The sequence below is a fragment of the Meles meles genome, chromosome 1, assembly GCF_922984935.1.
Source record: "Meles meles chromosome 1, mMelMel3.1 paternal haplotype, whole genome shotgun sequence".
NCBI classification, from domain to species: domain Eukaryota; kingdom Metazoa; phylum Chordata; class Mammalia; order Carnivora; family Mustelidae; genus Meles; species Meles meles.
This window is the reverse complement of record NC_060066.1, coordinates 133723601-133751574: the sequence shown is the minus strand read 5'-3', so window position 1 is coordinate 133751574 and position 27974 is coordinate 133723601. Positions and strand designations below refer to the sequence as shown.

At 37.0% G+C, this 27974-nt stretch overlaps 1 protein-coding gene across 1 annotated transcript in view; it reads right to left on the bottom strand.

Moving 5' to 3' along the window:
• Nucleotides 1-1445: 1445 nt before the first annotated feature.
• Nucleotides 1446-27974, bottom strand: part of DPYD (dihydropyrimidine dehydrogenase) — an 868613-nt gene continuing 842084 nt past the window's right edge. The window contains exons 21-23 of the mRNA XM_046016334.1: nt 24305-24448; nt 4363-4503; nt 1446-2013 (exon numbers count right to left, since the gene is read on the bottom strand). Of these exons, the coding sequence (XP_045872290.1) occupies nt 1840-2013; nt 4363-4503; nt 24305-24448 (459 nt within the window). The 3' untranslated portion in view covers nt 1446-1839. The remainder of the gene's footprint in view (nt 2014-4362; nt 4504-24304; nt 24449-27974) is intronic.

The following is a 27974-nucleotide window of genomic DNA, read 5'->3' as shown; positions in this document are numbered from 1 at the left end:
AAACCCTCATCAGATTGAGGTGGGAGAAATACATTATGATGATATCCACATGGTGCTGGTAAATTTATTTTCTGGACAACTTGAACCCTTCTCTAAGGTGTTTTCAAGTGCAAAGGGTAAAATACCCCCACCATGAAAGGAGGAAAAAAGTGAGTCTATTATTTGAGTCCTTAATATTTCACAACTATCTAAGGAATACCTATTAAGTGACATTGATTTTTCTTATAGCGAAGATGGCACCTTTAATGGTAGGTTGCCATTTTCTCATTTATCTCTGCCCATGAACCCTTGCAAGCAATCTGGCCTGTGCCCAGTGAAAGACGCATTTTGGCAGAATGGAATTAAATTCAGTAGGACAACCTGGGTAAGAGGGACTAGAAGTGAAACTTTAAAATAACTGAACTGTCATTACCCTCATTAGATCTGAACTAGCCTTATATATACATTTGGATGGAATGCACTATAGGATTAATCAAAACTTCACCCCGAAATCTAAATGGTTGACATAATGTTGTACTTTCATGAAAGGCAGCCAAAACCACATTGTTTAAAATGCTTTATGAAATTTTATTTGATATCAATCATGAAGATTTTCTTATAAATGTGCATTTCTAAAAGTGCAGAAACAAACATTTTCTTTTTCTAGATCTTGCATTTTTCATAAAAATATACCACAAGTTGTTACTTAAAGATTTGCTACTTACGGATTCATATTAAAATATGCCACAAAGAGATAAATGAATTTATGTGATGCCATGTGCTGATTATGAAAAGAGAGAAATATAAAAATATTATTTGGCAGTAACAGAAAATATATATTTCCTATTATTTGATTACTTTTAAAATTAAACAAAAAAACCTAAAAGAGTAGTCAAGTTAATTTTGCACACTTAATATATATTACCAATACTATATTTTTCATTCTTGAATAATGAAGCATGTGACCCACTGCTATATAATTTGGGCTTTGTTCAAACATTAATTGCTATAATCATGAAGGCTACTATTAGAAGCAGACAGAGCAGATCTGTGCACAGCAAAAGAGTGGCTTTAACCAGGGCTCCATCCTAACATCTTATTTTGTTAGGAACATAGTTTAAATATTTAAAGAAGAATGTCATGTTGATTCATTGGTAGAGTTTGACTACCCATCTCAGGCATGAGTGGGGACCAGCCGAGTGATAATAATGATTACCAAATACTTTCACGTGAGTATCTAGCCTCCCACAAAGAAGCTATTTTGACGAAAGGGCTTTAAAAAAGTTTTGCAAACCCTCTTTGGCTTTCTTTTTCTGTCACAGTAAATAAGTATTTGACTCTCTTCATTTGTGCTTTAAGGAGCTAATTACATTTGCTTAGAAACAGTGTTAAAATTAAACGTAATTTTTAATTACAAAATGTTTCCTAGGAAACATTTTCTTGTAAGTTAAATGGTACTTTGTTATAAAATACTTAATTTCACTTACAATTAGAAATCAAAGACAGAGCATAGCACAGAGCAATTTGGAAACTCTTGCATTAATTGCCACAAAAAAGTTAATATTTTTCAGAATGGACAGCTAATGGTGAATATCCAATTAATGGCTACATAGTTATTTAACAACTATCCTCACAAAATAATTGTTCCATTTTATGACCAATAATTGAATGGTCACTGGCAGGAGATTTTTTTTTTTAATTTGGAAATTTATTTAGAAATTTATAGTTTTCATTTAGAAATTTATTTTAAAATTATCTATTTGTTTCAATTTAGTAAGAGCTGAACATAATGGTCACAATTAAAAAGATCGGCACAGGTAGGTGGCCTCAAAGTTCATAGCAACAGTTTCACAAATCACCTTAACACACCGGATTATTCACAGCTAAGGGCAAGCCTCTCTTTGGTTCATAAGGTGTTGTCCTGGAAACCATTTTGATGCAGTCGATAATAGGGCAGACGCTGAGACACAGAGTACAGCCCGTGCAGGAGTCAGTAATTGTGGGCAGGTGGGTGTCGGGATCAAACCGGATAGCCTGCAAACAAAGAGTATTGCTGTCACTGACCAGAAAGGTCAAGGGCGCCACCATTTTAGTAGGAACGTTGTCCTCCACTGCAGCAGAGAGGCACTCAGAGAGGACAGAGGAAGATATCCAGCCCTGGGGGTCAGTTATAGCAACAGTTGAGCTGCCAGAGGTGCCAGAGGGGAGGGAAAAACCAAAAAAAAAAAAAAAAAAAAAAAAAAGAAAAAGAAAAAGAAAACAAACCAGAGAAGAAATCCTTTTAAATTAGAAATATATTGTTTAAAATTCCTTAAAGGTATTTTTCTTGTGTGGTCTGAAGAAAAGATTACAGAATAGTAACTCTCTCGTTTGCTTTGTTCTGAGCAGAGCGCAGGTCCTTCCCCTCCTATCGGGATGGGGTGTCTGCTACCTGAGGATGCTGGGGTGCTTTCTCTCCAAACGTGCCTCATTCTCAAGGATGACAACGTGTCGCAGTCAGCTGAGGCAATGAATGTATTTGCTTGGATTTCAAATGAGAAGAAAACAGGAGTTAAAAAAAAAAAAAGTTGGCTTTAGTGCCAGTTTTGAGGTGTGAGGATTTTCAATGAACTAATTCCTCGATTCTGACTTTTGTTCTCTGCCATATAAAACATGTCATAATCCAATTGAAAGTAATTTTTTAGTGAAAAAGTTGCCCTCTCAATTGAAGCTACTTGTAACTATAATTCTTTCCTCTTTTATGCACATAAAGATGAAGATGGTTTTATTAGATTAAAATTATGTCAGACTGCTTAATATACAAAAAGTCTGATCTTCAAGGAAACAACCATATTCGAACTGAACAAGAACTGTAGATATGACAAACCATAAGAAACTTCATCCACATAAATTGTTGCCATTTTTTAAAAATAAAACAACATCTTGGATGGCTGTTTGAATGAGTAAAAACTATTTCTCTTCCTTATGTACCCTTTTATAAATAGAAACCCAAGAAGCAACTGAAAATAAAATAATGCCTATATCTTAAAAATTTTATGCTTTATAAACTTGCAGACATATAAAATTTTATATTCAGTTGAAGAATTTGATTTTTCTATTTTTTATCTTTTTTGAGACAGAAGAGTCAAAGGAGGACTTTTTAAATCTTTGAAAATGTATAATTGTGGTTATCTTTCTCATCAATATGGTTTTTTTGGTTGGTTGGTTTGTTTGTTTTGTTTTTCACTGACATTGTACCAAGGCTAGAATTCTAAGGTAGGAGGCATAACTTTTAAGATTTGAGCTATTAGCGTCCTGCCACTATGATTTTAGTGACAGGACTCCTTGACTCATCTCAAATTGGTTAATTAGAGGAAAGACGAAAGTGAGTGTGATGGGATTAGCATTTCCAAAATAACTGTTAGAGACACCTTTCAGCTACAAATAAATAAATAAATAAATAAATAAATAAAATAAAAAAGGTGACACACTAGGTAACAAAATCTGGTATGGAACTAATGTCAAAAAGGAAGAGATTTTTTTTAAGTTAAAATATGTCTGTTATATCTCTATTAGGTGGTCAGAAGAATACGCAAAATCCCACCACGAGCAGCATGGGACCTTCCATCAGGCTGCATAAGCTAAATGAACTTCAATTCTTAAAAACAGGCCGTTTTATCTACCTTGAAAATTCCCTTAATCATCTCAAAATGTGTTACTTTATTCTACTTCTTCATAGCTTGTAAAGTTTAATGAGAATAACATGATTCTGTAGTTTTGAGACTGAAGACAGCTGAATCCTTGCATCTTCTGTGTGGTCCCCTGGCAGCCTCTCTGCTGAAGGGTGAGGCCCTGGGAAGAACCCACGGCTCACTTCATGTGGTATGAATACAACCTGCTGGCTTCTCCAGTCACAAAGGAATTCTGGGTCCCAACACTTTCCCTGGTAGGAAGATGCTTTTTCTTTCTTACTGTAGTAGAAGCCCAGTCAATACTGAATGGAAGAGAATTCTCTTGCAGTAGAAAGAATCAAGTCCTTTCAGGGTCATGGCAATACATGGTAGTTCTCTTCCCTTTCCTCTGTATTAAAGCCTAATGCTTCCTAACATCCATATTTGGGTGGATTTCTCTTTCTGGTTGGATTTTTCCCTCCAGTGTTCTGGGTGATATGATGATATTAAAATAACACTGTTCACTGGGTAGTGGCACAGTTAGTACAAGTTATGGCTCTCCTTCGAAAAAAAATCCCATGCTTAGAGAACGAGAGGACAGATAGGCCCCTGCTGAGGGGCAATACTGGGCACGTCTAGTCGCCATCACGCACTCAGCAACACAAGATGCTTTCTGCTACGGAAGCCAGAAGAGACATGCCTCACAGCATCCCAGTTACCACAGAATCCTTACCTGGTAGCCAGAGTCGTTACAGGTCATGTAGCATTTGCCACAGTTGATACACATTTCTTCATCAATCACGGCCACGACTTGCTCTAGGTTGCTCAGTTCACCAAAGGCTCCAAGGTACTGCAGTGCTTTTCCAATGACATCCTACAAGGTAGGCACCGAATGACTGACAGGGCTCATTGTAAAACACTGCCATGGAATAATTAGGATCAGTCTAGATTTCTCTGTTTTTTTATATAATGTTGCATTATGTAACTTAGGAAGTTTCCAGGAGTATAGTTCTCATAGATCTACTTTCCATAATTGTAGCTTGAAATTTTGTCTTCTGAAAGATGGGCAAATTTGTGTGTGTGTGCGTGTGCGCGCGCACGTATGTGTGTCTATCTCCGGCTTAGAAACGCAAGACCTAATTGACTGCATTCCATAGGTTCTCCACTAGATGATCTAAAACTGTTTCTGTGGACAGAAGACATGAAACTTTTTCAGTGATCGTGGCTTCCTTTTTTTTTTTTTCCAATTTTTTTTCCCAAAAGTAATAAAAACTGACAAAGGGTGATACACTTAAATTAGAAAACTTTAGATTGCCAGGAATGAGGGGAATAAAAACACGAATGCTATGCATTTATATCACTGCATTTGGATTCTAGATTTTCAGTTCAAAAAAGTGCTTTGATAGCATACCCACCTGTCATGTGTTGAAGAGTATGTTTCATTATTTAAAAATTCTAATTTATGTTAATTAATTAGGTTCACCTAATAGCTAGAAAAAGATGCTCTTTTTCTTTTAAAGAACTAGGATTTTCTTCATTCACCCTGAAGAGTTTTCATGCACTTACACATTGCTTTGTTCTTCATATTAATTGGAAGTGTGTTTAATATGTGAAGCACAGAAGATGTTTCATCAACAATAGAAATACTTTGTTGCATAAAACAAAAACAGAAGGATGTAACAATGTTTGTCAAATCAGTATGCTGTTAAGATTGTCTGCTTTTGTTTTTAACTTTTAACAAGAGAATTTTTTTGTTTGAATTCAAGGTCTGCATTCAAGGAGGTTTGACTCTTACTTAACGCTATCTTCCTGTATTCTCTTTGGCATTTTATATTCTGCTCTTCTTTTTATGACCATCATTACCCTTTTTTACTTTTTTCTCTATTTCAGCTCTAACTGACAGTATGCTGTGACTTGGAGCTTTCAGACTGAAACAAAGTATACATTATTATATACAGTTTATTTGTGCATCTCTCAAGGAGTAAGAAGATAGAAACTTTACGACACTGTCTTCACAATTTTCTTTTCCATGTGCTGGCGATAGAGCTTCAACTATACTATAATCTGTAGGTGGGCACTTGATATCCAAATTAATATCTCTGTTCCAAACCGCTCTCACGATCTCAAGATCTACATTTGTCAGCTGCATGAAGAACTTTGTCACTAGAAATTGGTACCTTGAATTCTCCACTCCCTAAACTTATCATTAACATCATGAAGCTGGGTCTTCTTTCTGATTTCCTTCATCTTGTGAATAGGAGTAGGATTTTTCCAATCACTGAGGCTAGAAATTTCTGAGTTTGAGTCTACTGCAACTTCTCCCTCCTCCAGCATTTCACCTTCTGTGGTCAAGTCTTGTGAGTTCTGGATCTGCAATATCTTTTGAATCCTCTGTGTCTACTACATGTCTACCACAGTCTGTAACCATGACTAATTAGCTTCCCATTACTTCTAATGCAGTTAAGAGCCCACATGATAAGTCTCATTCTCATATTCTTTCTTTCCCCACTCCAACCTATGTAATGTTGTCATCCTAATCTAGGCTGTACAGCACAGACTAAATTTCTTGGTACCTTACTCAAAAATCTGTTAAATTAAATATTATCTCACATTTAAGGCTCTCTAACAATGTCTTTTTTTGGTGACTTCCAAACACCATGTGCGTCAGTTAGACTGAACACATGCTCCACAATGAACCACAACTGTCAGTTGAGTCCTCGGGTGCCTAAATTTACGTTGAATGCTCTGTCCAGAATACCCTTCCTTCTTATCTCCACTTTGAAAACTTCTCCCCATCCTTCAAAGACATCTCACGTGCCACTGCTTCATGAAGATGGCCTCAATTATTCTACCACCTTTCCTAACCAGATTGAAGATGAGATCTCTTTGTCTCTTTATCTTCTTCATTTCTTCAATTTTCCCCCACCTCTTCTTCTCTCCTCCCCATTTTCTCTTCTATTCCCTCAGTGACCTATATGGTGTTTTATCTATTATGTGGGAGCAATGATAACAGACAGCTTTAGAGTTCTTACTATGTATTAGACCAATGCCATGATTTTAAAGCGTTGTCTTATTTAAACCTCAACACATGAGGAGGTGAATGAGATTTAAGGTACAAAATTAAGTAAATGATGAAGCAGGGATTCAGTCAGTGCTGCCTGACTTCAAATTCTATGGTCCCAAGCACTGCTGTGCTGACTCATCTGTTATTTCTCTATTTAGTGAATTCTACTTCAAGTTGCAGATATTTTCTATCTTTAGCTTCCTATATGCAGTTTCCTAGCAGGTTTTATTCATCTTTGTGTCTCCTGTGGCATATCTTGCTCCTGCAGATCACTGAAACATAATGGGTGCTCAAATATTTGTTAAAATAAATATACGTTCATTTATTCATGTACTAAATAGACAGTGTAATATTAGGCACATAGTTGTATGGGCTAATAGCTACTTGTTGATTTATTGAACAGTTTTATTAATATGAGAATTATAAAAAGATTCGAGCCCTTCTTTAAATACAAAATAATCACAGTCAAAGTATCTTGACATGCTTAATATCTCTAATAATATTTTAAGGCAGTAAGTCCATGAGGTAGCTACAAAGCTATTTATATGTGATAGAAAATAATTTTTTTCAATCCAGGAAATCAATCAGTCAAAGCAGTTGTTTTGCTGAATCAGATCATGTCTTGACTGAAATCACCAGAAAATATTCAGATGATGATTAAACAAGAAACTCCCTAGACAGTCATCAAGGCTTATTCAAAAGACACAATGTATATTTCAAGACATTTTATTGTAAGAGGTAAGTTCACATTCTGTGTATATTAAATATGCCTTCTGCTCTGCATTAGAGATTTTCTGTTGTTATTTATTAAAATATTATTGTTTAATGTAGAAACTAAATAAAACAAGGTGCTCTTAGCCTCTAAAACTTATTAGGACATGGTGTTAAAAAGTTATCATAGTTCTTAAGATAGTATAGTTTTTTAATCTGGAAGAGGTTAAAAGACTGGTAACTGTTTTAAATTATTTTGGGAAAGAGTATCAGAGAAAATGAATTACTATTCTCTGTGCCTAAAAATGTGGACATTTGTTTAAAACCCAAAGCTTCTACTTAGTACTGTCAGCTTATGAATACCCCTGAGAACTCGTCTGGAATCTGGAGTTCACTGAAAGACACATATAATCAGAAAGGACAGATGGCTGGTCTAGTCCTTCTTGGACACATATTTGTGTAGATTAGGGAGCCTACATTCTCCCAAGGAGGGTGTGGATATACACCCTGATTATAGCCATCCTTGATTACTGGAACTGTTCATTTGTGCATGTGTATGGAGAAAGTGATGCTAAATTCTTTAAACTTATAGATGACACATCTGATTTAAATATAAATATTCCTCAAAATTATTACTGCAAAGGAGCACAGAATTCAAGAGTCACATCTTTGTCAGTTAATTATATCTTTGGGATGATCAAAAATACTTTAAAAAAAACTGGATCAGTCAATATTTCTGTTTAATATAAAGTTTAGGACCAAAGAATGAGGAGCTCGGGGGCCCCAGTCCCATCCCTATTGTATTATAATTGATTATGCTTAGTATGAATTTATTAGTTTTGGCCTATTTTTTTTTTTATTGGTGATTGAAGTATTTTCAACTTGAGATTATTGTCTGGCATGTTAACTGTTCTTCCTAGCTTTAAGTCTTCTACACATCTGATCAGCGTACTTTCTCCAAACCAGTCAATAAAAGTGCTAGTCAAAGGCCAGAACCAAGGATAGTGTGCTGTGGGCAATCCCTGTGTGTGAAAGGGATCCAATATTTAAATTATTTGGGATAGCTATTTAATAATTTTATCCTTATTTGTACCATTACCAATTTGTCACACATCTTATCTTTTACTCCAAGTTTACTACTTCCCTAATAAACCTATCAAAATAGGAAATGAGATCATTTGGTTAGTTCTCACTAAATTTATGCTGATTCTTAATAACATCTTTCTTCATTAACGCTCTCAAGTCAAAGGTTTCGTTATTTTTGGAGAATTTCACTGGGGTCAGACCTCAAGGTTGCTGGTCTCTTCTACCAAAAAGGTCCTTTTCTAAAGAACCCGAGGCAACATTTATTTTGCAGCAGTGTGATACAGCAATATCACACAAAGATGCTTTCAAAAATACAGCATACAATTTATTTTTGATATCCTCTGAACTAGGAGGCAGGGAGGGGGTCTGTACAGTGAGAAAAGGAAATCTGGAGTTTACATTTAGTAGAACTGTGATAACTGAGGACTCAGCATGAATATGCTGAAAGGGAGGGCAGAGACAAAGCATCAGCCTGGAAATAAAGTAGTAGATTGGCAGGGAAGGTGAGAGAAACAAGTAAACCAAAAGATGGGAAGGAAGCAAGAGAAAATCTGGAAACTGAAGTGGGGGGAGAGAAGGAGTGGGAGGGGCTCACAAGTGGAAGAGACAGATGAGTGAGGTCTGCGTGCGACCACGGTTGGCTCAGCACAGTTTTGTGCTCTGATTATTATATTCTTTTAAAGTAAGTAGCTCAGGCTTTAAAGGGGCAAGTTCCACAAATAAGTGAGACCATATGATACTTGACTCTCTCTGCTTGACTTATTTGTGGAGCATAACAAAGAACATGGAGGACATGGGGAGATGGAGAGGAGAAGGGAGTTGAGGGAAACTGGAAGGGGAGATGAACCATGAGAGACTATGGACTCTGAAAAACAACCAGAGGGTTTTGAAGGGGCGGGGGGTGGGAGGTTGAGGAACCAGGTGGTGGGTAATAGGGAGGGCACGTACTGCATGGAGCACTGGGTGTGGTGCAAAAACAATGAATACTGTTATGCTGAAAATAAATAAATAAAAAAATAGGGCGCCTGGGTGGCTCAGTGGGTTAAGCCGCTGCTTTCGGCTCAGGTCATGATCTCAGGGTCCTGGGATCGGGTCCCGCATCGGGCTCTCTGCTCAGCAGGGGGCCTGCTTCCCTCTCTCTCTCTGCCTGCCTCTCTGCCTACTTGTGATCTCTTTCTGTCAAGTAAATAAATAAAATCTTTAAAATATATATATATTAAAAAAAATAAAATAAAGGTGCAAGTTCTTGCCAGGCACTATGGATTTAAATTCAGTGAAGCTGATGTGATATGTTTCTACTATATCCTTACCTATCTTGGGCTTCAACCCTCAAATGTGTTTTCCCTACCCTTTTCAGTTATAAGAGCATTTTCTGTGTGGATGTTAGAAAGATAATAGGAATTGAACAGTTCTCACTAATTATAAGTTAACAATATACCATCTGCCCTAAGTAGTGGGTTATTTTATTTTCCTTTTTTTTTTCTTTGTTAACTTTTAACAGACAAAATACATTTTCATTTTCCCTAATTTTTTTTTTCCAAATTCAGATAATTTGAGGCTTTGGTACTTCTCAAACATCCTTAGTCCTTGATACCACTCTTTTCTGATCATCATTGTTAATGTGATCTTTATTTTCTAATATGACCATTGACTGCTGATTATCTAAATGCTTGACCCTTTTCTTACTCCTTGGGAAATTGAGTGATTAGGTTATCAAATTTCTATTTGACAGTTTCTCATTCTTCTTTTTAAAAAGAGGTTTTATTTATTTTTGAGAGAGAGAATGCACAGAGAGAGAGTGAGAGGGAGAAGCAGATTCTCCACTGAGCAGAGAGCATGATGTGGGGCTTGATCCTAGACCCTGAGATCACGACCTGAGCCAAAGACAGACACTCAACTGATTGAGCCATCCAGGGACCCCACTTCTCATTCTTCTTGATCTATCTTCAGGTTAGAGTCACTGACTATGGGATTGTTTTCTATTGTTTTGTCTGAACTTCCTGAAATGAGATTTACTAAAGGTGGAGGATACATGTGCATCCAAGCTCAGAGCTCCTTTCTGTGGCCTAGTGAACTCACAGATGATATGGAATGTTACTTTCCTTCAAGATGCTTTAGCTGCCACTTTTCCCAAACAGATTTTTATAAGGAGCCAGAAATAAGCCAACACAGCCAGACCACTCTCTTCTGTGAGATCAAATTTACAACAAGGCAATTCAATAATTTTTCAGATGTTTTGCCTTTAGTGGAGTGGGATTTTCATCTGAAGTCTGTAAAGGCTTACATCGCTCCTCTATCTTGCCTGTCCCTATTAACCATCTGGTTATGAGGTCTGTGACATAGTCCCAGGGTAACATTTCTGTATTTCCTTCATTTCACTCTCCCGCAGCTGCTTCCTCCATGCTTCACCTTCAGGTGTGTGATTTCCTTGCATGTGTACATCTTTTTGACATATACTGCCCCTCCCCCAGCCCTTCCATTAGACCTGTTTATTCCAAACAATATACACCTTTCCATGGCCGTATTCCAGGCGGGAATCACATCATAACACATCCCCGTAAGATGTAAGAGATGATATTTACCAAATTCTGTTCATTTCTTTTAAAGTTCAGTTTAATATTTTTTCATCACTATTTGTTGGTATAGAAGACAACTGAGAATGTTAATGTGGCCCCAGCCCATTTCTCTGGTATCTTCTGAAAATTGCTGGGATAGTCCTCCACTATTTTTCTTTCTGTGCCATCTCTTTTATGCTCTGTAGTATCTAATACGGTCTTACAGTTTTATCTGAGTACTTTTCTCCTTTCTCTCACAATTCAATTGAAATAATAAACCACTCGATCAGGCTGACTGGTCTCCTGCCAACACTGTCTTGCCAGTCTTATGAGATGCAGTCCATCTCTTACTGGAAGCAGCAGGAAGAAGAGATGAAAACATCACTAGTGCCCCTAAACCATTCATTTTCCTACCCAGAAATTCAAAGACGTTAGAGATACATTCCTGGCTTCATAAAGAGAATGAGAATTCATTCTCATATATATCAACAGAAGTGGGAAGCATTCGGGGGACTTTATAAGTCTTGGCAGACTCTCAAATCTCTGTTATATGCTGCCTGGGAATAAAGCACGTTTCTCATTTAGCCGGGCCAAATGTGCACACTGTCACTTCAGTTCTCAGTGAGGAGACAAAACTGTCTCCTATTCAGTTTCTTTTCTCTAGCACAAGCGAACCTGTGGAATGTCAGGGGCGTCTTTAGAAAGTCCTGGTCCGGGCGCCTGGGTGGCTCAGTGGGTTTAAGCCGCTGCCTTCGGCTCAGGTCATGATCTCAGGGTCCTGGGATCAAGTCCCACATCGGGCTCTCTGCTCGGCGGGGAGCCTGCTTCCCTCTCTCTCTCTACCTGCCTCTCTGCCTACTTGTGATCTCCTGTCTCTCGCTGTCAAATAAATAAATAAAAATAAAAAAAAAAAAAAAAAGAAAGTCCTGGTCCACCTTTCAGAAGGAGACCTCTATACCTACTGTAGGAGGACAGCCCTCTTTTTCTTCCTTTATCTCAATCTTCCAGCACTATTTCTGATTACCGTTTTCTTCCTCAGAATCCTTTCATTTCTGTTTCTTTCATAAAATTGGCAGCTGCATAAAAGGGATATATATATATATACACATACACACACACACACATACATACATACATACATACACACACATATATATGTAAATGCTGTTTCACTAGAAATGGAAGTCAAGATGTGGGCTTGCTAAAAAGGAAATCGACTGGGTGCCAAGTTGATCTGAGGGCCTCAGACCATCCCTGGTACAGGACTGAGGGCCTTTGAGGCTATTTTTAGCTTCCAAGGGGGGCAGGGATAGCACGCAGCTAGCAAACACTTGGTTCTCGAGGACCCTGTAGTCATAGTGTAACACTGGGAATAACCACTCGATGCTCTAGCTGACATGGACAACACCTTAATCAGCACATCCCTTTGCCCTTTTATATCATTAAGACTGATCAAGAAAACTTGATTATCTTCCTCATTAATGCCTCTCAGTTGGGTCCTTTCTATGAATTCCCACTGAGAAAAGATGGGTTTACCAGTCAGACCCTACTACCTGGTTGATATCCACAGATGGTGTATTAGATTTAAGGTCTCATGGTTGCATTTTCTTCCCAGCATGTATAAAAACTATGCTTTTCAAACATACTGATTTGCTTGAAATACTGTCTTCCTTCTTTTTCATTTTCTTTTGTGAGATATGCAGAAGATAGTGCTTAAGGGCCCAGGTTCTAGAGCCAGACTTTGGAATCAAATCTTAGTTTTGATGTCTTCCTAGCTGTGTGACTTTGGGCAAGTTATTTAACCTGCTTATCAATTCCTTAATCAGTAAAATGGGAAAAATGAGGTACCTGATAGGGTTACTGTGAGAATTAAATGAGTCAATTCACAAGCATGTAGAACCGTGCCTGAAACCTCCTAAGTACTCAATAAATATTAGCTTTTATTATTAATTCTCTGCTTAATTAACACTAATTTATTAAACTCCATGTTAAATATAACCATCTCTGTGAAGCTTTCCACAATTACCCGAGGCAGAACTAATCCCTTTCACTCCTCTGTGTTCCCAGAGCATTTTGTACATATTTGATTGAACTGTAAATAATTTTTAACATGTGTCTTTCTCCCTTGCTAGACTATGAGCTCCATAAGGGTAGATGTCTTTCTTTTTAAAATTCATGTTGTATTCCTAGTTTCTAGCACAGTTCCTGGATTGCAGTGAGTGCACAGTAAATACATTTTAGTGCTGCATCTCCACCAAGATCGGGAAAATTCCTGTGCCTTGGACGGTTTAGATCTTTGGATCTAAACCCGGTCCTTAGCACGCTGCTGGTCACATAGCAAATACTCAATAAATACTTACTGATGGACTGATATTGAAACTGCCTACCTTTGAGGCAACAGACCATTAAATCTTATCTGAGCCATTTGAAGGGAAAGAGAACAAAGGATGAGATCTATTGAGCATAGCTTGCTTAGAAATAATATTGTCACACTCCTAACCAGGGAAGATGGGGTAGATTAGAAACTTGAATGCATGACTGAAAAACTTGTTCAGACAAGAAGGGCTTAGTTAACTTTGTGGGGCACTGGGGCTCTTTCCGTAGCAGATGGGTAATAATATACTGCGCTAGCTGAGAGGATAAACAAAGCAGCGGCATGGAGTTAAAACTATTGAACAAAGGAATCTATAAAGAGACCAGCAGACAAGAGGGAAGAAACAAGCTCAAATAAACAGATGGGTGGACAGAGAAAATATTAAGCATGAAAACAGACAATCCAAGCCCTCCAGGAAAAAGGGAAGATGGAAAAATTGTATGTCAAGAACAGAAGAAACACCATAGGGAAAACATAAAAGCAATGAAAGCCACAGAGGGAAGTACATGGCGTGCCTGGGTATGTGTGGTGGGGGAAAACAACAAAAGCACGAGAAGCAATTTCTGATTCACACTCACAGAGATGGCCCTTAAAGGGCATGCGGCTATTCATTTCAATGAGGCCTGAACAACCACACAGCCACACCACCCAGATGGGGTCTGAAATAATGGGCCAAGGGATGGGGGACTTGTATGAAAATAACAAAAACCATGGCCCCTCACATTGGAACAGAACTATGCTGTGTACAATACTTTCACACACATCATTTCACTTGAAACAATGGTGTCGAGGCCTTCTGACATTATGTTGTGTTTATTCTCTCTCCTCCCAATCTTTTGCCTGGGTTGTTACAACAGCCTTCTAACCAGTCTCTCTGCTTCTGCCCTTGCCTGTCTAGGATCTTATATCAACATTACAGCCAGTAGGATCCTTTGAAAAATTAATTCAGATCATGTCTTTCTTCCTTCAAGGGTTTCCTGCCAAAAACTTTCCTATTTCAGGTTCTTTGCACTTTCTGTTCCTTCTGAATGGGATGTACTCCCCAAAGGTATCTATCCATATCTTTCATTCTCTCCATTCTTTAAAGTGTTTACTCAAATGCCATTTAATCAGGCAGGTCTCTTCTGACCAACCTCCCTAGCAATTCCTATTCTCCTAATCCTGCTGTATTTTCTTCCCAGCACTGTGACCATCTGACATGGTATGCATTCACTTGTTTACTCATTTGTCTCTTTCTCCTTACTAATATGTAAGAGTCAAGAGAGAAGAACTTTTGTTTTGTTCACTACTGAATTCCAATGACTACATCAGTGTTGGAACATGGTGGGTGTACACTCGTAATTGCTGGATGAATGACAAAGTGAACGTATGGGTGAATATGACAAGGTTTGCTAACTAGAGGCTGGAATTTCAGTGGTTATGTGTGAAAGAGAAAAGGAAACAATACAAGGTGTTGTTGCCAAGATGAGCAGCTTTCAGACCTGTGGACACTTCTACATTAAGACTCCCTTCTGTTTTGGTTCCCCCCTCCACATTATCATTTCCTTCTGGTTATTCTCCTATTTTTCCTCCCTTGGTTCTTCTCATTTGCTTCCCCAGAACTTCCTTCTCCCATGTAGGGTATTAGGCTAAATAAAAATTATAAATAGATGTGAAGATTCTATCTTCTGTCTAGCATGTAGTATGTAGTCAAAGTGTCCTTTATATCCTCCAGCATAGGTCCCTGATTTGGTTGAGTTCTTTAATTTCAACATGCTCAAAAATAAATTTTCATCCTACATCAAAAAAGGGCATTCAATCTAAAAATACTAAGAACAAATCCTGACTCATTATCTTTTCTTTATTTCACTTAGTGGGACCATAGAAAACCTAATTGTTTTGGTCTCCTTATTCTTAACTCCTTACTGGTCCTTGTCCCTCAATGTCTAATGAGAATCACTAAGTTCTAGAAGGAGAATTAACATGACTCCATCAATTTCATCCCTTCCTCTGTCTCTATAACCATGGCCACCCACCAAATCCAGGACCATATTTTGGATCTCCTGAAACATTCCAGATCATAGGGCTCCCTAAATGTCAGTTCCTCAGAGAAGACCTCCTCTGCTTTTTTGGTTTAAATTAGGTCTTCCTATGAAAGACCTAAGACTGCATACATCCTGTATTTTTTCTATATAGTTTGTATCACATACATCCTGTATTTTTTCTATATAGTTTGTATCACAAATATGATTTTATATTATTACTGTAATTCTTTGCTTAATATCTTGTTTCTTTCTTGAGTCTGTTTATGCTTCATGAGGACAGAAGCCGTGTCTCCTTTATTTATTATACTATGGATGCCCAATTCTTACCACATTGCTTGTCTCATGGTAGGTTTGCAAGAAAGATTTCCTGGAAAATATATGGGCTTCTTCAAAGCTTCCAATTTGATTGGCCTCCAGAGCTTTATGTACTCTTACTTTCATTCTTGAGTTAATTTTATTGAAGAAAATGGGAATGGAGAGTCACCTTAACCTACTATCTCCTTCAACCTGTCCAATCTTGACATAATAACTAATAGGAGGTAATATTTATTTAGGATATATTTGATGCTGGCTAAAAGCATTTCATACATTGCCTAATTTACAACCCCATGAGGAAGATTTTTATTTTCCCTGTCTCACAGATTAATTAACTGAGGCAAGTTCACGCAGCTACAAAATGGTAGTGCCATAATTTGAACCTAGGCAGTGGGACAGAGAGTTCCATGCTTAATTCAGGAAACTCTTCCTCCATATAGGTAATCTGTTAAAATCTTATGAACTTTGCTATGTATTTCAGTGAAAGAAAATAGGTTAAGGCTTCTTATGGTTGCTTTCTTTAAACATGGCTACTTACTAAAATGATACTGGTAAATCCAAATTCAGTTTCTTTAAATGTATATGGCATGGCATACAATAGGTAGAAAATCATGAGATGTCCTTTCCCTAATGCAAGATTACTTAATGTATTATCTGAGCTCTATCTTCAACCTACTTGCCACAGATATAGGTTCCATAATCACACCCTTTCTGGTAGCTTTAGCTATTTTCTCAGAGCACATAAGCTCATGCAAGCCTTGATTATCCAACATATAAACAAACTAACCCTTCCCTCTACCTTATTTTTATCTTCCTGTCACTTTCCTTCTGATCGAGTTCAAGTCTAGAAAAGAGTATTCCATACACCTTGTTCTTATTTTCTCAACCTGCATTAATTCTTCAATTTACCATTCCATTGAAGCTGCTCAGGCCAAGAAAAGCTAAAATATGAAGGGTGTGAATGTTATGCTGAGGAGTTTACCTTAAGACATCATTATCATTTAGCCAATTGTGAGAGTTAAAAAACTTGAATGTAAAGCAAGTCATGCAATTTATGATACATTTTGTCACTGAGTCACAATTTGAAAGATGAAGGGGCCACATGGAAGTGCAGATATTGAGATCTTGGGATGATTGTCTATTTGGGGAGAAAAGTCTATAACCATACTTGATACTTTACAGCAACAAAAAGTTTAATTAGTCAAATGTAAATACTAAAATTCTAAAAGAACGAGACAGGGTGAATATTTATGATCTTACAGTGGAATAAAGCTAAACTAAGCAAATAAAGAGAGAAATCACAAGATACGCTTTTGCCTGATATAACAACATAAAGTTAAAGCTGCTCTACATATGTATAAAAACACTACAATACAAATTATGAGACAAATGGCAATATATAAAAAGTTTATAAAAAATCTAAGCAAAGATAAAGATTCCAACAGAAAACTGGTCTAAAGAATGAGTAGTAAATTCACAAAAGAAGAAATGGTCCAAAAATTTATAAAAACATGCCAATCTCACTACTATTTAAACATTCAAAATTAAAGAAAAGAAACACTTTTTTGACTATTACATTGGTTAAAATTAAACATAAATTCATTGTTGATGGGTGTCTAAGAAATGGGCCTCCTATACTTTTTTGGTGGCATGTAAATTTGCACTCTTCCTGCAGAGCAATTTGGCAATATGTATTAAAAGACCTAAAATTTCACCTGTGATTTCTCTTGGAAAACAATAAGACCTATATGCAAAGATTTTGATACAGTGATAATTATAATAGCATTATTTGTATAAAATTCTGGAAACAACCTAAAGGTTTAGCAATGGGTTACTTATTTCTTTCTCCATGTTTTATTTAAATTCCAATTAGTTAACATACAATATAATGCTAGTTTTAGTTGTAGAATGTAGTGATATAACACTTCCATACAAACCCCAGTGCTTCTCATCACAATAACTGCCCTCCTCAATCCTCATCACCTACTTAACCCATATCCCCCCGCCCACTTCCCCTCATCAGTTTGTTCTCTATAGTTAAGAATCTGTTTCTTGGTTTTCCTCTCTCTCTTTCCTTCCCACATTCATTTGTTTTGTTTCTTAAATTCCACATATGAGTAAAATCATATGGTATTTGTCTTTCTCTGACTGACTAATGTCGCTTAGCATAATATTCTCTAGTTCCATCCATATCATTGAAAATGGCAAAATTTCATTCTTTTTGATGGCTGAGTAATATTTCATTGTATATATATGCCACTTCTTCTTTATCCATTCATCAGTCAGTGGACATTTGGGCTCCTTCCATAATTTGGCTATTGTTAATGCTGCTATAAACATTGTGGTGTATGTGCCCCTTTGAATCAGTATTTTTGTTTATTTTGCTTTACAGTGAAATGTTCTGAGTATATCTATTAAGTCCATCTGACCCAATGTGTCATTCAAAGCCACTATTTCCTTGCTGATTTTCTGCTTAGATGATCTGTCCATTGCTATAAGTGGAGTGTTTAAGTCCCCTACTATTGCTGTATTATTATCAATGAGTTTCTTTATGTTTGTTATTCATTGCTTTATATATTTGGTGCTCCTATGTTGGGAGCATACATAATTACAACTGTTAGACCTTCTTGGATAGGCCCTTTTTTTATGATATACTGCTCTTCTTCATCTCTTGTTAACAGTCTTTGGTTTAAAATCTAGTTTGATATAAGTATGGCTACTCTGGCTTTCTTTTGACAATCATTTGCATGGTAAATATTTCTCCATCCCCTCACTTTCAATCTGCAGGTGTTTTTAGGTTTAAAATGAATCTCTTATAGGCAGCATATAGATGGGTCTTATTTTTGTGTTTTGTTTTGTTTTGTTTTTTTAATCTATTCTGACACCCTATGTCTTTTGATTAGAGTATTTAGTCCATTTACATCCAGAGTAATTAATTACAGATATGCATTTAGTGCCATTTTATTGTTTGTTTTGTTACTGGCTCTGGAGATTTTTGTCTGTTCCTTTCTTGTCTTTGTCACTTTTGGTCTCTCCTTTGCACTCCAAGAATCCACTTTAATATTTCTTGCAGGGGTGGTTTAGTTGTCATGAACTTCTTTAGTATTTTGTTTGTCTGGGAAACTCTTTATCTCTCCTTCTTTTCTAAATAATAGCCTTACTAGATAGAGTATGCATAGCTGCAGATTTTTCCCATTCAGCACATTGAATATGTCATGGTACTTTCTTCTGGTTTGTCAAGTTTCTGTGGAGAGATCTGCTGCTATCTTTGTCTTCCCTTGTAAGTTAGGAACTTCTCTTCTGTCCTCCTTCTTTTAAGATTTTTTTCTTTATTGCTATATTTTTCAAACTGAATTACAATATGTCTTGGTGTTGGTCTGCTTTTGTTGATTTTGATGGGTGCTCTCTGTGCCTCCTGGATTGAGACGTCTGTTTCTTCCCCCTGGTTAGCAAACTTTTCAGCCATTATTTCTTCAAATAAATTTTCTACCCCCTTTTCTCTCTTTTCTTTTTCTGGGACTCCTATAATACAAATCTTACTACATTCCATGGAGTCACTGAGTTCCCCAAGTTTATTCCCGTATTCCATAATTATTCTTTCTCTCCTCTGCTCAGCTTCATTATTTTATCTTCTATATCACCTATTCATTCCCCTCTTTCTTCCATCCTTGTGTTCATTGAATTCAGTCTGTTTTAAATCTCAGTTATTGCATTTTTCATTTCTGATTTTTTTTAAACTCTTTTCCCTCTGCAGTAAGGGTGTCCCTGAAGTCCTTCATTCTTTTCTCAAGCCCAGCAAGTATCTTCGTGATTTTTGCTTTAAATCTCCACCAGGCATATTATATCTGTTTCAACTAGGTCTTTGGCCATTACCTTCTCTAGTTGTTTCATTTGGGATGAATTCCTCCATCTTAGCATTTTGTCTAAGTCTCTGTCCTTTTCTCTGTGTTGGAAAAGCCCGTTATGTTTCTTGCTCCTGAGAGTAATGGCTTTACGAAGAAGAGGTCATATGATGTCCAGGGCATGGTGCTCCAGGAAGTGTCTCTGGTGTGTGCCATGTGCACTCTGCTGCTGTGTTTTGGCTGCTTTATCCTTTAGGCCAGTCTTCTTCAAAGCCTTCCCTTGATCGCAGTGGGCAGTGTTTGGTCCTTGGCCAGAGTTGGGGAGTTGTAACTAGGTGTGCTCTGTTCTGCTTATTATTTTTTTTTAAGATTTTGTTTATTTATTTGACAGAGATCATAAGTAGGCAGAGAAGCAGGCAGAGAGAGAGGAAGGGAAGCAGGCTCCCTGCCGAGCAGAGAGCCTGATGTGGGGCTCGATCCCAGGACCCTGAGGTCATGACCTGAGCTGAAGGCAGAGGCTTTAACCCACTGAGCCATTCAGGTGCCCCTGTTCTGCTTGTTAAATGAGACCTGATACTACTTCCATTAGAACTGAAGCCTGGCAGAACTCTCTGTTTGGGTATGGATAGGAATTTCTGCTGGTCTTCTGGGGAAGGGGCCTGCCATACTGGGACTGAGGCAAACTTGACCAAGATGGGCAGTACTGCCAGACCACAGGGGTATGGGACCTGGTACAAGCAGGGTAGGCAGCCAGCATTGGACCTGTGCTGTTTACTGCAGGTAATTCTGTGTTTATGCTAAGAGGGTGTGGAGGACCATGGCACCAGCCAGTTCCTTTGTCCTCAGAGAGGGGTCTCTGTGCTTGCTGCTCTCAGGGAAGCACTCTGAGGAAAACAAATAGTCTCCCCCACTGTGTGTCCCAGGCATTTTTCAGATCACTGTTTCCACACTGTCTGCCTCTGTGTTGTTTGCCTGCCTTCTCTCTGGGAGCAGCACAGTGCCCTCCAGGCTCTAATAAGTTACTTTTAAAAGTTAATAATAAATTCACATTATAAAATCCTATGAAACCATTATTTCGATATAAAAGTGATATATAAATTATTGTGAAGTTTTTATGTAGCAAATGGAAGAATATTCTATGTTTATTTAATATATGAAATTTGATATAAAAAGGACTAGAATTTTATAAATTTAAGTTTTCATAGTGGTTGCGTAAGATTATGGGTAATTTTTACACTAATCTTTGCACTTCTAACATTAGAAAAAAAACAAACGAAACTACAGAATGTTGGAGAGAAGAATTTAACTTTGCCCAGTAGTCTCATTTTACAGATTTCTTACTTGATATTTGCCCCAAATCAAGTGATTAGTAGTAAAACTGTGACAAAACCCATGTGTTAAAATTCCCTTACTAAATGTTCTTGTATTCCATGTTGATGTCTTCATCTTCCATGTCCTATCTCTAAGTCTATTTCATACACTTTCTAGAATGGATCCAAATTTTTGTAGCTCCTATTATGAGTCAATCTTTTGAATCTCTTAAGCCAGCAATTCCCAATTTCATTTCCATCCCTCATTCTACCACTGATTACTATGTGACTTGATTAAATTATTTAACCTTCACTTTTTCTTAGTTTTCTCATCTGGAAAATGAATATAAAGATAGTACCTATCCCAGGTATTGTGAAGATTACATGAGATAAAACATGGATAGCACTTGGAACAGCAGAGGCACATTAGAGGTACTCGTTGCCATGTATTTCCATGGGTGCTTCCAGGAGATGCACTTTCTTTCCGACTCTAGTAAGAATGTGAATAATTGTGGATCTATTAGAGGAGAACTGATCTAATTAAAAAGGCAATCGTACGGAGCACCTGGGTGGCTCAGTGGGTTAAAGCCTCTACCTTCAGCTCAGGTCATGATCTCAGGGTCCTGGGATGGAGCTCTGCATGGGGCTCTTTGCTCAGCAGGGAGCCTGCTTCTCCCTCTCTCTCTGCCTGCCTCTCTGCCTACTTGTGATCTCTGTCTGTCAAATAAATAAATAAAATCTTTAAAAAAATGCAATCATACATGTACACACACACTCATGGATCTAGAAATCAGGAGTCATCTGAAACTGGGGTTCTCTGTGGAGACAGGAATAGATCTCTGTATTTTCTTTCTTCCTCTAAAACATATTCTCCCTCCACTCTATAGAAAGCCTTATAGAAAGCAAGATAACGTGAGCAGTCATTGTTTTAACAAATGTAATTCCTCATTTTCCAAAGACATAGTTGCATTTATAACTATTATTTCACTAATAATTAAAAGTTGTACTTATAACTATTTATAAGTGAACATGCTAACCCCAAGAAAACAAATAAATAAACAAAAAACAGTCAAACAAACAAAAAATTCAACCCACAACTACCAGCTACCATTATGTTTTTTGACAGAGCATACCATCTCCCTAGAAATGACAACAGATAGAATGGGTATGACATCCTGAAGAGAAGCCAAAAGAGTGGAAAATCCACTAGACACTGGGAAAATCTACCATAGCAGCCCTTTAGTATATCAGCACTATTATTGTTTTTGATGCTGGGAAGATCGTATCTACAATGTCTTGAGGCTCATGAAATGTAACACCAGGGATACTTTAATTTGGATAACCTCAAATGAGGAGGCTGAGGAGAGGAATGTAAGTTTGCATTGTTTTTAAAGACTTTCTCTCCTTCCTTTCTCTTTCTTTCTTTCTTTCTTTCTTTCTTTCTTTCTTTCTTTCTGGGAGAGGGAAAGGGACAAGCAGACTCCTAGCTGGACGCAGAGCCTGATGCAGGGGTCAGTCCCACAAACCTGAGATCATGATCTAAGCCAAGATCAAGAGTCAGATACTTAACTGACTGAGTCACTCTGGCATCCCTAATTTGCACTATTTTGAATAAGACTTATCCATCCCTGATACTTTAAAAAATGTTTACTTACTTTCCTGACTTCACATTTCTTTGGTTTATTTAATTCTGCTGAGTTTGATATTTTATTTGGATTAGTGACTGACCAGCTTAAATTCAACTTTAGTAGGCTTTTTCTTTTTTTCTGTTTTTGTCTTGCTTCTAGGTTATCAATATATTCCCTGAAGGAGCAGAAGACTAGAAAAGGTCAAAATGCTTTTATAATCACCTTGCACTTTTCTTTCAAATATAAATATCTTTCTTAATATTTTTTATATGTAAGGAAAAGATGAGATCTTACATTTAATTCAAGTTAATATAGAAGACACAGAAATAGGACAATGCTCACTTAACCTTAAATCATATAGTAATTATAGCCAAACACAGGGCTCATGAAGAGCAGATGGATCTGCTCTTCTCTTTATCATCAGTGTCTAGTTCATCCTTCTGGTAACAAATAATGCTGGGAAGATGGTATTGGGGGCTATTATGCTGTTAAAAGTCCCAAGTGTTCACATTATTTGGAATTATGATATTGAAGTACCACTAGAATTTGTGTTCAGCCACCTCCATATTTCCTTTCAGAAGTCTGAATCACTTAAATTTTGCAACAGCAAGTGTAAACCCCACTGTTTTCGACACAGGACACATCTTTTTTTCTCTCACAGGCAGAGAGAATTTTTAAGGTTCTAGTTCCCAGTTGACAGCTAAAGATGAATTTCTGGGAGGTTCCCCTGAGAGGTCTTAAGAGCAAGATTTTCAGCTGATGCTTCAAACAGAAAACGGAAATGCAGAAGTAGATTGTCATTAAATAGGGAAGAATAAGTTTCAGTAACTGAAACCACATTACCTGATGGTGATTTCAGGGAGAATGGAGTTCTATAACTCCTATAACACCTCCCTTTTCTCTCATTAAGACAATTCCATTTTGGGGAAGGTGGGCAGGAAGGAGGTAGGTGTGGTTATGACAGGGCAACCCAAGGATCTTTGTAGTGATGAAGTCTTGTATCTCAACTGTGGTGGTGGAAAGAACTTACACGTGTGGTGGGATTGCACAGAAGTAAACACACATGTGTGCACGTATACAGACATGTGCACAAAAATAAAAAAATTAAAAATCTGAATAAGATCAGTAGGTTGTATCGGTGTCATTATTTTGGTTGTGATATTTGGAAGAAGTTACACTGGGGAAACTGAGTAAAGGGTTCACAGGACCTTTCTGTATTATTTCTTACAACTGTATGTGACTCTGCCACTTTTTCAAAATAAAAAATGCAAGAAAAAAATCAAGAAATATAACACACCCACCATTCCATCTTCATGATTTTTCGCTATTCCCCAGCAAATAGTTTCCTGATTCCCCAATTCATAAGGCTTTCCAGAGACTGAATCAGACAAAGTTTGTTCAAATTGATACTGTTGCATATTAATCATTTAGTTGTATTATACAACTAATATATCTCTTGGATTTAATTGTATATGAATATAATTTTAAAATGACTACGAGAAGACAAAGAATTCACCTTAATATTTCCTGGCCCATTTAATACATACAGAAATTTCCATGAAACACATACTTAACTATATTCTAAAAAGTATAAAATATACAAATAAAAGAGGTTAACCCCTATCACCATAGACAGATTTTTTTAACCTTTACTATATTTTTAAATAAAATAAGTGATGTACTTACCCAGTAAATAAATACTTCAGATATATTGAGTTATATTGTATATTTACACAGCAAAATAATATATATAACTTAATTTTTACCTTGATGGTAGGTATAGGCTTTTTGGGGATAAAATGCTTTCTCTCAAATGGTGGCAAAGCTGCATTTTGTTCTTTCTGTCTAATCTTGTTCTCTGCTATGATTTCCTTGCGCTGCTCAAGATAAGGTCCAAAACTTGGCAGTTTCTAAAAGGAAAATGCATAAATAAGAAAGTGTGTTAGTTCACAGAAGAGAAAAATGTGGGGATATTAATACATAAGTATTATCAACAAACAAATGTGTGTTTTGAAATTGTTTCTTATTATTATTCTGTAATAGTGTCTTCATTTATTTGAGACTCACTAGGTATCAGATTCCATTAATTATTAAAAAGAACTAAAGAGTGCAATACCTTTACCACATATACACATATTAAATATACAGACATTGGGAGAAAGAGAGAAGTAGGTTGGGGGAAATCAGAGAGGGAGACAAACCATGAGAGACTGTGAACACTGAGAAACAAACTGAGGGTTTTGGAGGGAAGGGGGGTGGGGGTTGGATGAGTCTGGTGGTGGGTATTAAGGAGGGCACATACTGCATTGGAGCACTGGGTGTGGTGCATAAACAATGAATCTTGGAACACTGAAAAAAAATTTTAAAAAATACACAGATGTTAATTAAATACATTTCTAAATGGAATAAAGTTCACAATGGTAAACTAAATCCATTCACTTAAAACAGTAGCTATTAGACCATTTGTTTGGTTCATATAGACAGAAGGTAAAACCTATTGATGCTTTTTTTCCTCTTCATCAGGTTTTTAGCACAATATAGACACAGCCATAGTCCCTGACAAATGCTTTTGTCAATAGCAAAGGTACTTTGCCAAAGTTCTAATCTGTATCTCTATTTTATTGTGTTCAAATTCTTACTACATCTCTTTAAAGACTGTAACTAATGTTGATTGCAATTTACTGGAGTAGCTGAAAAACAAAATGGTAAAAATATTGATTTCTCCGTACAGAAAATAAATTTTATTTTGCATGAAGGAGGCAAAAATAGAAATGAAAAGCAGAGGAAATATCACAGTGCTTAAACAAACTCCATCAGTATTCAAAATCACATCATGGAGCTTTAAATCTCAAGGTTATTCAACTGTACTTTACAAAGTTCATTTAGAAAGATACCTGGGTGTCATGGAAAAATGCTAAGTGGTTTCAAGTTAACATGAATATGCCCTCATACTATTCATTATCCCACAATTATTCCCTCTTCACTTTTGTCCTTCTCCTCTTCTAGAACCTTTGATCTTCACTTTTACTGACACATGAAGCTGGTGATAAACACCACTAAATTCCAAATGTTCTGTGTCTGCCTATAACCTGGAATTGCTAGGTCTCCTTTCTAAGACTGCAGAAACACCCTTTCTTCTCTCTCTCTCTCTCCTACAAAATAAAACCCATTTATCTAGCTGATAGAGGCTTGGAAAACTACAGCACTCCAAGGTCATCCTGATCTCTGACCTAGCAAATACTTCGGTGAAAAATCACACTTGTTTTGAAACACTGGCCTCCACCTGCCAGGTTGCATAAGGCCCCAGGAAAATGAGTTCTCTAGTCCTTTAGAGATATTAGCAGGGTAGGTAAGTGAAACTTAACCCATGCTCCAATTCAGCCAAACTGTCACTGAAAATTTATATTAGCAGAACATACTTATCTGGAAATACCTAAGATTGTTACTTCCATTCTCCATTTACTATAATTATGTCAGTAAGTTGAGCAAATGGAAGCAATGTTATGAATGCCAAATTATTTATATACAATTAAACTAGAACTATATACTTCATTCCTATACCTCAGTGCTTTTCTAAATTACAATATGTAATGATTTCAGTAATATTAAATAATACAATGAAGGGACAGAATATATTGTATCTATTTTACCATAAAATAGGTGATGCTGTCTTGTTAGAAAACATCAAATCAATGAGTACAAAACAGATCCTCAGCATTTATCACATAGGCAAGCCCTTTTAATGTAGAAAAGATAATGCTCGTTTGAAATGTTCTCTTATTAAATAACTTTTTCTTGGTGCAGATGAGGGTGTTAGGGATTATATGTGATGTCAAGGTTCAGATAACATGGGGTTCAGATAACATCTCATAAGGTGGTAAACACATGTCCATATGACATCACTCTTGTCAGAGTATCAGTCTTTCCACACTTCGCTTCTATACCAAGGGCACTAAATCCTAATATTATATTCTTGAAGATTATAAAAAATCATTAAATGTTGAAACAATTGACCTCTGGCTCTAGCAGATTCCTCATAGTGGCAAGCTCAATGAAATGCTGAACCATTATCCCGATTCCCTGAGTCTTACCGACTGAACACTCTGATTCCATCTAAGAGTTCCATAAATGTTATTCAAAAGAAATCATTCCTGGAACTTTTTGATCTATCTTCTTTTAAATATAAACCAGAGGATATTTTTTCCCATTTAGAATATTCTTTATCCAAAGGGAAATAAAATAATTAAGTTTAAATTGTGATATTTTCAAATAGTTCCAGTGATTATAATAATAACAATAATGGCAATAATAATAATAATAATAATAATAATATTTGAAAATCCCTTGGTGCTGAACAGAAGACAGCCTGAGTAAATCTACCAGCCTGATATTTTCTGTAGTTTTTTTTTTTTTTTTTTTTTGGCAGTGACTGACCACATTTGCCTTGTTTAAATTACATTGTCTTTCTATGGCTAACAGAGCTATGACTATAATGTGATAATCTTTTCTAATTAGTCCTAAGGAGGAGTTCTCAATTTAACATAAAGATTTCTATAGGATTTTCTTTGTGTGTTAGTTAGAAGAGTCAATGGAAAAGAAGGAAATCTCTTGCCAATTTTTTTTTCTTTAAATCAAAAGCAACTCACACACGATACCAGTGACTGCCCCCCCGCCCACCTTCACCATTCATCTCCAAGTCAAATAGGCTCATTTGTGTGTAGTTTCTCGCTGCTATTTGGAGGTCCCAGGGACCAGGTCTAGTGCGAACTTCCAAAACATCAAGGCTGCCATAGATTTTGCTTTCTGCAAATTAGTATAAGAAAGTTCAGTGCTTTTTAAGAGATTACTTTTTTTACAGAGGAGCCTGGGTGGCACAGTTGGTTAAACAACAGTCTTGCTTTTGGCTCAGGTCATGATTTCAGGGTCGGGGTCTGGAGATCAAGTCCCATGCATCCGACTCTCTACTCAGTGCAGTTTGTTTGAGATTCTCTCTCTCCCTCTCCCTCTGCTTCTTTCCATACTCATGCTGTCTCTGTCTCTCTCTAAAGTAAATAAATAAAATCTCTTTAAAAATTACTTTATTACATATTAAGACGGCTCTACCATATCTGAGTTCTGAATATTTTTTTCCCATTTTATTTATTTTTTCAGCATAACAGTATTCATTCTTTTTGCACAACACCCAGTGCTCCATGCAAAACGTGCCCTCCCCATTACCCACCACCTGTTCCCCCAACCTCCCACCCCTGACCCTTCAAAACCCTCAGGTTGCCCCAACCTCCCACCCCTGACCCTTCAAAACCCTCAGGTTGTTTTTCAGAGTCCATAGTCTCTTATGGTTCACCTCCCCTCCCCAATGTCCATAGCCCGCTCCCCCTCTCCCAATCCCACCTCCCCCCAGCAACCCCCAGTTTGTTTTGTGAGATTAAGAGTCAT